The 11,735-nt window shown below is 38.4% G+C and overlaps 2 protein-coding genes and 1 long non-coding RNA gene across 4 annotated transcripts in view; 2 read left to right on the top strand and 1 right to left on the bottom strand.

The window, feature by feature from the left end:
- Nucleotides 1–5,926, top strand: part of cacnb1 (calcium voltage-gated channel auxiliary subunit beta 1) — a 35,691-nt gene extending 29,765 nt beyond the window's left edge. For both annotated transcript variants that reach the window (XM_088436284.1, XM_088436285.1), the window contains exons 12-14: nucleotides 374–469; nucleotides 758–943; nucleotides 2,724–5,926. In XM_088436284.1, coding sequence (XP_088292410.1) covers nucleotides 374–469; nucleotides 758–943; nucleotides 2,724–3,263 — 822 coding nt within the window. In that variant the 3' untranslated portion in view covers nucleotides 3,264–5,926. The remainder of the gene's footprint in view (nucleotides 1–373; nucleotides 470–757; nucleotides 944–2,723) is intronic.
- LOC148410498 (uncharacterized) lies at nucleotides 958–2,800 on the bottom strand. The gene is made up of 3 exons (XR_015868107.1): nucleotides 2,645–2,800; nucleotides 1,145–1,390; nucleotides 958–1,057 (listed from the first exon to the last, which is right to left on the bottom strand). It is a non-coding gene; the product is annotated as an uncharacterized LOC148410498 (long non-coding RNA).
- A 1,058-nt stretch (nucleotides 5,927–6,984) lies between the features above and the next one.
- arl5c (ARF like GTPase 5C) lies at nucleotides 6,985–11,542 on the top strand. The gene is made up of 6 exons (XM_088436286.1): nucleotides 6,985–7,122; nucleotides 7,428–7,488; nucleotides 7,562–7,709; nucleotides 7,874–7,957; nucleotides 9,613–9,764; nucleotides 9,843–11,542. The coding sequence occupies exons 1-6, from the start codon at nucleotides 7,077–7,079 to the stop codon at nucleotides 9,889–9,891; spliced, it is 540 nt and encodes a 179-aa protein (XP_088292412.1). The 5' UTR covers nucleotides 6,985–7,076; the 3' UTR covers nucleotides 9,892–11,542.
- The last annotated feature ends 193 nt before the right edge of the window (nucleotides 11,543–11,735 follow it).

Here is an 11,735-nt window from a genome sequence, read left to right as displayed (position 1 = left end):
GTCTCTTTAAACATCGCGCACAAAATAAATATAATTTGTGATGATCAACATCAGTATTAGGCAGTAGTCGGCCGATTGATAGTGAAAAAAACACTAAACACACACACACAAATATATATATATATATATATATATATATATATATATATATATATATATATATATATATATTATATATATATATATATATATATATATATATATATATATTTTTTTTTTTTTTTTTTTTTTTATTGGATAGTGATGGTGAATTTTTTTTAAGTGTTTACTCTGGTTTATCTGTGGTTGAAATTTTGACTTTGCAATGATACTTGCATTAAATGATTTCCATTTTCAAAATATTGACCACTTTGCGGGGGGATTATACATTCAGGTTCTGCAGAGGCTCATCAAGTCCAGGGGGAAGTCCCAAGCCAAACACCTTAACGTGCAGATGGTGGCAGCAGACAAGTTGGCTCAGTGCCCCCCTGTAAGTGTTCCTTTTTCACACTAAAGTTTATTTTTGGCTATTTGTAATACATTTAAATTATATAATAAAGAAACGTTTTTCCTTTCATCTTTATAACGAGGTATTCTGTGTAGAATTTTGTGGCAAGAGAGATTAATTTAATAAAATTTGGCATGAGGATGTAACATGATAAAATGTAGAAATGTAGCATCTAGCTGTCAAGGCATTATGGTGAAGTGACTTGAAGGTGTTTCATTTAGACATAAATAATGTTTTCCCACCATGTATAAGTATGCCTTCTCCACGTAGGAACTGTTCGATATCATCCTGGACGAGAACCAGCTGGAGGACGCCTGCGAGCACCTGGCCGACTACTTGGAGGCCTACTGGAAGGCCACGCACCCGCCCAGCAGCAACCCTCCCAACCCGTTGCTCAACCGCACCATGGCCACGGCGGCGCTGGCCGCCTCGCCCGAGCCCGTCTCCAACCTGCAGGTACAGGTGCTCACCTCGCTGCGCAGGAACATGGATCTGTGGCCCGATATGGACGGCCACGCCGAGGGCAAAGAGGACGAGCACGCCCTCTGAAGTCAGTCCGACAATCAGACTCTGCAGCAGCGGGGAGGAGGAACTCGTTAAAAAAAAAAAAAAAGAAAAAACATATACACGTGACCTGCTAAATTAAGACCATCTCACCTAAAGTGGAAATCCGGAGAAACTCTGAAGGCTCTGCCTCTTTCTCTTTGCAATTAAGAGCACGGAGCCAAATCCCCTGCCCTCGTTTAGTCACCTCGGTGGCCTCCTTCCTCCGCCAGCCGCTCTCCAGTTTGCCGTCCTCCCCCGTTGTTGCCATGGCGCCTCCCCTGAAAACAGCACATCATGCCTGCCTCCTCCTCAATTGGAAAAGGCGCCCCAGTTTGGTCCAGGCTGCCACTAATATGCCTTTTAAAGAAGAAAAAAAAAAACACACAAATTAAAAAATGCAGTTTGATTATCTAACGCATGCCAGGTTGTATATTTCAAATATTTAAATATTTCAGGCACTGGGCAAACCTAACTAAAATGTATCTTTATTAATTTATTGTAAATAATGAAAGAAAAATATACTTAAATTGACAATTTTACATTGACTTATTTAGATGAACAAACTATAAATCAAGCAAATTAAAAGCTACATTTACCATTTCATTATTACAATCATCCATCTATCAATCCATGCATTTTCTATAGCAGCTTACCCTCACAAGGGTCACTGGTGCCTATCCCAGCAGTTTTCGGGCAGTAAGCAGCGGCACCCTGAACTGGTTGCCAGCCAATTGCAGGGCACACTGGGATGAACAACCGTTGACGCGCCCAATCACACCCAAGGACTTGAACTAGGGACTGTGATATGGACGTTCTAACCACTCATCCACTCAGCCATCTTATTAAAATCAACTTACACATTTTAAGCCGTTTTTAATTTTTTTTTAATCTCTTTTTAGATTACCTAAAAAAAATTGAATATGGTCCTTTGAACCACAAAGGTTTGCCCAGTCCTGCTTCAACCATAAAAGGCTTGGGGAATGGAAATATTTTCACACAGATATCCCCAGGAAATAACCACCCCAAAATGTTTTTTTTTACATTTGAAGTTAAAAACAGAGGCTTGCCTGTTGCTTGGTGCCATGACATCGTTGAGCCAAAGGGTGGCACTGTTTGTCGATTAACTGCCTGGATGTGTGTGTGTTTTGGTCTGATTTGACCACTTTTGTGCATATTTTTATGTATGTTTTGCGCGTGTTTAAACCAGCACTTTAACCTGAAAATGTGTGTAATAGTATAAGTCTAATAAGCATAGTATTGTAGTGTGGAACTTTCAAAGTTGACAGTGGTAGAAAACAAGTAAATTAATTTGTTCAAAGGTAATCATAATGATTAGGCCTGCCTCTAAAAGTGAAAACGTCACTGGCAGGCCAACAACGTCTATTGTCAGCTATTGGAACACAAACGGTGAAGTAGCACTTTTAGACTGACAATATTTCTTTAACCTCAACTAAAACTGAATTGTGGCATTAAAAAATGATTCACAAATTACTTAATTATTTCACTTAATTACGGTTTTAATCTATTTTAATTATAATATAAGGTACCATTTTTGCATTCAACTTTGGAGGTTCAGCTGTAAACTGTAACGTGTTTCTTGCTTGTACTCACCCCGCTCGTTGACTAACTCCTCACACTGTTTGTCTCTGCATGGTCACTGTGCACGTGGCTCGTCTCTGACTCGCCGCAGGGGTCCAACCTGGGTCACGGCGAGCCCCCCAAGCGGGAGGGCACGGAGTGCGGCGGGAGCGAATACCACGGCGACCTGGGGGGTAAACCTCAGCATCAGCAACAGCATCAGCAGCAGTCGTACCTGCGCTCCTCCCGCGGGCAACTCCGAGGGGGCAGCGGCCGCGGCTTGTCCCGGCAAGACACCTTCGACTCGGAGACGCAAGGCAGCCGGGACTCGGCGTACACCGAGGCCGGAGACTCCTGCATGGACATTGAGACCGACCCCTACGAGGAGCCCGAGCCTTACCGCGGCGGAGGCGGGGGCAGCCGTCTCCACCTGGCGCAGCACCACGGGCGCCAGGCGTCCTGGGAGGACGAGGGGGCCGAGCCGGACCAGGAGAATCTGAACCAGCAGCCGGCGCCCAGTCACGGGGGGCAGCAGCAGCACGGGCGGGCCAAGCTGAGAGAGCGCTACTGCCAGGAGCCGCTGGACACGGGGGCCAACAAGGGCCGCAACAAGAACCAGGATGACTGGGGCAGGGACGTCTATATCCGCTGAGGGGGCTGAAGAGGAAACAAAAAATGTTTACATCCGACAATTACAGTAATCCCCCTCTTTTTGCAGAAGACCTCCCATCCACACGCACACAGATCACATTTGTCAAAATGAGTGCTCCCCAAACTTGTTACAGCAAAAACCACCTGTAAAAAAATACTTGGCTTCCCAAGTGCCAACAAAGTAATCAGCATTAAAATACTGCAGTAAAACAGGTTACCTAAAAACAAAACAGCGGTTTAAAATTCTCCAAATTGAATCTTAAAACAGACTTAAAACTGTTTTAAATGATTCAATTCAAATTCACATAAATGCTGAATATATATTGAACCTCAACTCATTCACTACCATTGATGGCTTAGTTCCATTTTTAGTGGGCTAGCTGAGTCACTGCCAGTGATAGCTACTGTACCCATTTTACTTGGATTGGCAGTGAATGAGTTAAAGTTCAAAAACATACAATACTTAAATATTAAATGCAAACGTATTGTACTTCAAAGTTAAATACAGACGAACTGTCCTCAATTGAAAAAAAAATGTAGCTACGTGATTTGAGCATTTATGTCTGTGATTTTCTTTAGCGTACCACTAGAGGGAGCCATTTTGAACGTGAGAGCTACTTCTTTGATACTGAGTAATGCGAAGGGCTACCAGTTAGATACATACTTCTGGAATGACAAATTTGCTCAAAGTATCTGCCAAAATGTTATGTTTATAGGTTGATTCATATTATATCATTTCATGTGAAGACACCGATGATTTTTAATGGTTTCTCACAATAATTAGGACAGTAGTTAATATGTACATCAAGTCTAACATGTAATGTAAATGTAATATACGTATGTATGATTGTAAAATTCTTAGAGAATCACAAAGTTCTATCACTTGTAAGCTATTTACAGAATAGACCAGCGGGCTTCACGTGTGATCCTTGGGGGATACCCTCGGCCTACAGAACAATCAAAGGATATATATAAATTATTAAATCTCAAAAACGTAATTTTTATGTCTTCATAATGCCCATACATTCAATATCTTGTAATAAGTTACAGATTTTTTTAGGGTAAAAAATAGTTTGAAAATACCTGAAACATTCAATGCCAAAGACGTAATTATACATCTTTACAGAGCTCAGACATTCAATCCTATGTACTTATTTACAGTATATTTGTTTTAATATTAGGACAAAGGAGTATGAAATTAGCTGTTGCAAAATTAGTTAATTGCATCCCAGCTAATGACTTGAGACATCATTGGAAAGGCCAGGGCGTCCCCTAGTGGGCACACTAGGACCTAGTCGGGTAGCTTGAATGATGCAAAAGATATAGACCAAAAACAAATGTCCACTACTGTGGCCATAAATGAATAGGCTGCGTCTCAGGTTGATATACGTAATATGATGAGCGGCTATAGATAATGAATGAATGGATTATAATTATCATTATATTATACAGTGGATGCCCTAATATGTACATTTTTTTCAATACTTTGAAATATATTTTCAAATTTGGGGGAAACGTTGCGAACCCTCATTTACAATAGAACAAGCTCATTGAATGTTTATCCATTTTTTAACCTAAAAAAAGCAATCTGAGGATCAAGATACCTTGACATCTAATCGTAGTTGAGATGTAACCGGAATATTTTCCTGGCACCAATTCCACTTAATTTTGGTGCCATCTGGTGGTGTCTGAGGGTGTTACAGAAAGTGCATCAAAATATTGCCGGGGCACTGCAAATAAGTGAGTTTATCTGAAAAGAAAAGAAAAGAAAAAAAATATACCTCAATTAGGTGAATTCGCAAAGAGTGGGGGATTTCTGTACTTTGCTTTTACACGTTAATACTGCATGAATGTGTCACAAGACAGCACGAGGACACTATTTGTTATGATTGTCATCTCCGTCAAGCTTCAGTAGAATGTGAGGACGTTTTCACGTCTGTCCTCCAAAGTCTTAAACAGGGTCTGTATCACCACTACACCCCCCACCCCAAATGTGCCGTGTCAGGGTTCCTCCAACAACTTCCCTTTTTGAATGTCCACTTCTTATCACCCGGACCTTAAAAGCAGGTGGACAATTGAGTGGCTATATGTTCGATAATTTTTATGGACAGAGTTCTTTCCTCCATTGTAGTTTTCAGTGTGCCGCTCTTGCACCCCCTAGCCCACCATCTTGCCAAAAAAAAAAACCCCACAAGCCCAAGTGCCGGAAGGTCCCCGCTAAGCCATGTCCGCCAACACCACCACCGCCACCGTCTTAACTCTTACACTCCTACTTTGCAGGCCACATGTTGTCTCTTTCTCTAGGTCCAACACATCTGGCTTTTTGTGTTATTTATGCTCAGATATACTCGCTTAAAATCACAATGACTCAATTTGTGTGTGTTTCCCCTCTTCTGATCTTCTTTTTTTAAGCTCCACTTGTGAGATTGTGAGAGGCTTTAAACATTAACAGCTTCGCCCTTCCCATCTTCAGTTGGATAAATGAATATTGAATAATGTTATTGTTGCGTTATCGCAATTGTTAAAAAAAAAAGATAATATATGACATCACATGTATCATTGGTGCCTGATTGTAGCTACTTTTTTTTTTTTGCTTTTTCTGCCTTTCATTTTTAATCTGTGGATAAATTCGTATTTTAATTAAAAATGTAAGGAGAAAATTAATCTGTGTCTTTTTTTATTCTAATTTTGACAGGAGGCAAAAATGTCCCTTTATTAAGCCACTGAGGAATCTCTTGAATTAATACATTTTTAATTGCTTTTAGCAAAGGTTCCTAAAGGATAGCTATAAAGTTTCTATGTGGAGGTCATAAAACAGCAGAATGGTCCATTTTAACCTTTGGGTGTTCCAAGTTACAACCTACATTAATCAGAACACAATTGACTTTAGCCCTTAATCATAAAACCGCAGAACGGCCTATTTTAATCTTTGGGTGTTCCAGGTTACATTTCACAATAATTAATCTGAACTCACTTGACTCTAGCCCATAATTATTTAGGCGTTCTATTATTGCTGACACTCCTTGTTTCACTTCCAGTATCGGAAAAAAACACGAAAAGGAAACCCCTATGCCCTTATTTGGACATGCTGTGTACGTCACTAGTTGCGTCAGCAATATCACTACGCGAACGAGCAGTGTTGCATTCACTTGCAATACTGTAAACACCGACGAACGTTTACCATCGCTGGAGGGAAAAAAATGTATATATACAGTATCCACTTGAAAAATCAGTTGAGTCGAGGCTGTTGATGTTAACTAAGAATTAAACACATGTCATTTTCAAGTGTTGAACACACAAACGCATATTTTCTACACTATTAAAAAATATAATCCACTTTTGTGAACGCTGTCTCAGCCTGTTACTGACATGGAATTCGACCCTTCCCTTTCGCATTTAAAATGATCAGGAAGACGCGTGTATTTGACCCAATAAAAATTAGACATTTTCAGAGACGCCAAACCAATATTTTACGAAATTATGACGTTAATTAAATGTACTACCAGCAAAAAAATCATGTTCACAGGTCGAAGTTATGACAAAATGAGAGTGAACTACTTGACAAAAGGTCATTAATATGGCATAATTTACAGTACATCATCGGCATGTGTTACCGCTCACCATCTTGGAAGATATGTTAATGCGTCACGAGCCAGCGTGGGAAATTCAGCCCTCAAGGGGCGTTTCATTTCCGCTTTCCTGTTGTGAAATAAATACGCCGGTTCTCAGAAGACTTCACTTGACAGTTCAGCTGAGCACCTCACTCGTAGCATTTTATTCGGTTACTTTCCTTCTTCTAATACAATTGTTGGATATGGGTTTTCTTCTCACCAAGATGATGACTGTGTTTGGTAACAGAGGTAAGCACAATTACTTTTTCTTATCGTATATAAAAAGAAAAAAAAATGGAAATGAATGATGTATTATGTAACCACGCACCTAGAAGTACCTGTTCTTACAATGAACTCAAAAGAAATTTGGGGATTTTTTTTTCTTTGTTCAAGGCATTTTACGTAAACTAATGAAGTATAATCATTTGTTGTCATACCCTGTGTATATTTTCATCTTTGTCATCTGTAAATATACTCTTACTATCTATATATAGTATTCCTCACAATCGCACTGCCCTTTAACTTGAAGCAATGTTGCAAAATTTATCTTCCAGAACACAAAGTCATCATTGTTGGTTTGGACAACGCAGGCAAAACAACTATCCTCTACCAGTTGTAAGTGAAGTCACCTTACTTGCGAAATACCACATTTTCTTGATAGGTGACTAAAACTCTTATTGACTTGTAGTCTGACAAAGGAAGCGGTTCACACAGCACCGACGGTGGGCAGCAACGTGGAGCAGATCACTGTGAGGAACACCCAATTTTTGGTGTGGGACATCGGGGGCCAGACGAGCCTTCGTAGTACCTGGTACTCCTATTACTCCAATGCAGAGGTGTGTTGATAGAATGTCCTGTCCTGGACACTTACATAATCTCTGTCTTGTTGGCCTTATTTTATCATTCTGCCTGATAACAAGGAGCTGTAATAATTGTAATCAGTGATTGTGTGTCAAATGGGTTATGAACGAATTGTTTTTGATGACGGCGCATTTTTCAGATTGTCATCCTGGTTGTGGACAGCACAGACCCAGGACGACTCATGCTGACCAAGGACGAGTTACACCGAATGCTCGCACATGAGGTACAGTCATTTTCCGTTCATTTATGTCCCATGGAGGCCATCATGTGTTTACACCGTTTGAATTTGAAGGTGTTTCTAAACTTTTGCCTGATTCTGTCTGTAAAAATAGTTTAATGCTCATGTACTTCAAAAAAGTCCATTTTAAGAAAGTAAAAACGTTTATAAAAGAAACATTTTCTGTCTAAAAAGGAGCTGTAACTTGTCACAAAAAAAGTCTTCAGAATACTTTTTTCAAGATACTAACCCACATCACTCTCACAATATTTTAACCAATGGATTTTACACTCCTGGTGATGTGATAACCAAGTAGTCATTCCATGTTGAGCTTTGACATGTTGTTATCATCTGGGTGAAATTTCAGTTCCCTACTGTCTTCTTTCATGCTTTCTCATTGATGGGAAAAACCTTCGATGTAAAGATCAAAGAATTGGACAATCTACCACACAAAGGTTACATCTAACATGTTCTTATTAAGATTTTGCTCAAAATCTTCTCCAATTTAAGACCAATACCATTTTTCTTAATTTAGAAAATGATAGCAAAAACTAAATCTTATTATGAGAATGGGTTTACACAGAAATATTGGGTTAAACATTAACTGCAAGGAACCTGTTTTCCTTCTCTGTAATTCTATCTAAATTATGTATTAGAACTATGTTTACTTAATTCTACTTAATTGTAGTCATCGTTATAATTAATAGTCATAAGAAAACTGTTTGCGGTTATCTTGTTTTAAAATTACAGCTTTGCATGGGTATAATTTTAAGAAAAATGTTCTAATCTAGGAAACGTTTAATTGAATCTAACAAAACTGGCCTCCATTATTAAATGGATGAGGAATTTACATTTTACAGTTTATTAGGACAACTTGCCTAATTCTAGGCTCAAGTGGGGAAAAGTGCTTAATTTGGGCTATGTTTTGAAAAGAATCTCAGTGGTAGTGGTCGCCTAGCAACCGAGAGGCTGCGAGTTTTATCCTGACCATTGTGACCCTGTCCAAGTGCCCTTGAGCAAGACACTGAAAGCCCAGTTGCTCCTGATGCTGTGTCTTCAGTCGGTAAATGAGTAGTCCATGTAAAGCGCTATGAGTACCCAAGGTGGAAAATTGCAATATAATTGCAAATCCTTTTGAAATATAACTTATTTTCTTAAATGTTATCTTATATTGAGTACAATTTGCTTACCCCTTGTGCAATGTTTTGATCAGTTTTAGGTCATTTTCTTCTATATCATTCCTGCAGTATTTTAGCCAATGGATCGCACATTCCTGGTCATCTGATAAATAAGCGGTCATACCATGTTGAACTTTGACGTGTTCACCATCTGGGTGAAATTTCAGCTTCTTTCAGTGCTTTTTCCTTTGATATGAAATGCTTTGATGTAAAAATGAAAGCAGTGGTTAAAATAAGGCACAAGGGTTCAATTTGCTTACGTTAGGACTTTCTGACTTGTTTTTGCACTCAGATTGTTGCTAAAACCATTTAAAAAAGTCTTGAATTATGTTTTCAATGCAAGAAAATATTCTTGCACTATGACAGAATTTTTTTTTTTTTTTTTGCTAAAAACAATTAAAATTGCCTATTTTTTAATATATTAGTGATTGTTTTTGTTCCGGCACATTTCGCAGTGAACACTTGTTCTCTTATTTCTTGCAGGACTTGCAGAGCGCCTCCATTCTAGTACTAGCCAACAAACAAGATGTGAAAGGCTCCATGACGGCGGCTGAGATCTCACGACACCTCACGCTGGACGCCATCACAACACACAACTGGCACGTGCAGGCCTGTTGCGGCCTGACCGGCGAGGGGTCAGTCTCAAGACATGAAAATATCATTATAAAAAGCTGAAAATGGATCATTTAGAAAATGTTGTAACTGTCTTGCAGCCTTAATGCCAGTCTGGACTGGATGCAGTCGCAGGTGCTGGCCTCCTGAAGACGCCTCTGCCTCAAAGTTCCATCAGGATTACTTAACAGGGAACACTGTGACACAGCCTACCTCAGCTGTCAATCAATCGTATGACTGGTAGGCAAAAAGGTGCGGCACATCCATGTCAGGATCAGTTAGCACCGTTTACCATCTAATTATATGTTCTTGTAAAACTTGAGCCATTGCTCTTCCTGCTCGACTTGAAATAAGAGCGAATGGACTTTTTACTGTAACTCCTTTCTGCTGGGAAAGGAACCGAGCGTTTGTGTACATAAGTCTTGTGTGTATAAAGTTTAGGAGATGTAAATTACTTTCATGCAAATTAGCCGGAATTCATGAGAACAAAGTATTTATAAAGTTTATACGTAATTCTATGTTTATTAACTCATTCATTGCCAGCTCAGCAAAAAAACGGATGTTTGCTGTCAATGGCAGACAATGTGTTTACAAAAACAATGTTGCTCTATAAACTTGGTAAAAATAGACAGTTTATGAAGTTATTAAAAATACAGTGGTACTTTTAGAAATTTAAGTTGCCATGCTCGCAAGTCAGAGCTTGTACATATCAAATAAAAAAAAGGTTAAAAAGGACAAATAGCACGCCATAATATTGTCACAAAAACATACATAAGAGCTCAAGTCCTCTCCTAGCTTACCAGTATGGCATTAATAATATTTACCGATGATAAAGAATATATAACTATGAGTACTCTTATATTGTCTGATTATATTCATGTACCCTGTTTAATCATTTGCTTAACTTGTGCAGTATTTTGACCATTTCTTTCCCACATCATATCTCAGTATTTTAGCCAATCAATGGCACACTCCTGGTAGTGTGATAAAGTTGTCGTGCCAATTTAAAGTTTGACATGTCTTCATCTGGGTGAAATTTAATTTTCTTAGTGTGTGCATTCAATGCTTTCCCAATGAAGTAACACTGCTTTGACATAAAGGTAAAAAAATGGACAAAGAACTGCACAAGGTTAAAGGATTATAACACTTAAACATACAATAAATGCTATTAAGCATTAGCATTAAGCTAACAGACCCAAAGATAAGCTATGTGGTTGTTTTAAATACAAAAGCACAAATGTTTTATGTATATTTTATCAGAAATTTACACTGGAGTGGCAATAAACAGCTTTGTATTATAAGAACTATTCATAATTTGAAAGTGTTGCTTAATTGTGAACTGACCGCCATACTGGACTCATATTTCACATTTGTCCGTTTGATGGTTCATAACTCAAAATTAAGTACAGTACTGTACTGTTGTCACATATCTCAAGGCACCACTGATACTTATATCTCAAGGCAACACTGTATATTGAATTTATTTATTAATTGTAACCAGCAAAAGATGCTTAATTTTATTTTTAATAGGATTTAAAAAAAAGTAAATTCTTGGTTAAAATATCCATATTTTTGCGCAACTATTTATGCTACTGTTTGTATATTTATTACTCTAATTGCAATGCCTTACTAAATTTTAGAAGTTTTCTAAAAAAAAAAAAACTCTTGGGGCTGTATTTATAATACAATTTTGTTGACATGTAAGATTTTCTGTATTATGCCTATTTGCTTGCTGGCTGGTACAAAATAAACAGCAATGCGTAGCATACTAGATACTCAATAAAGTGTCTCTTTACTTACATTTTTTTGAAGGCTTATTTCATGTAGATTGTGTTCATGGATTTTGTTTTCAGGATATTTTCAAGGGAGTTTTTTGTATTGAATAAATGTCTGAGTTTGTGTAAGTTGTATGAGTTTACAGGCTTTTTTGACGCATTTTGTGAAGCACTGAAAATGCAAAGTACACATTTATATTTGTTCATATCAAAAATATT

The sequence above is a fragment of the Hippichthys cyanospilos genome, chromosome 16 (genome assembly GCF_059441005.1).
Source record: "Hippichthys cyanospilos isolate Australia breed blue-spotted pipefish chromosome 16, RoL_Hcya_1.0, whole genome shotgun sequence".
Lineage (NCBI taxonomy): Eukaryota > Metazoa > Chordata > Actinopteri > Syngnathiformes > Syngnathidae > Hippichthys > Hippichthys cyanospilos.
Note: the sequence above shows the minus strand (reverse complement) of the source record. Positions and strands in the feature narration are given on the sequence as shown.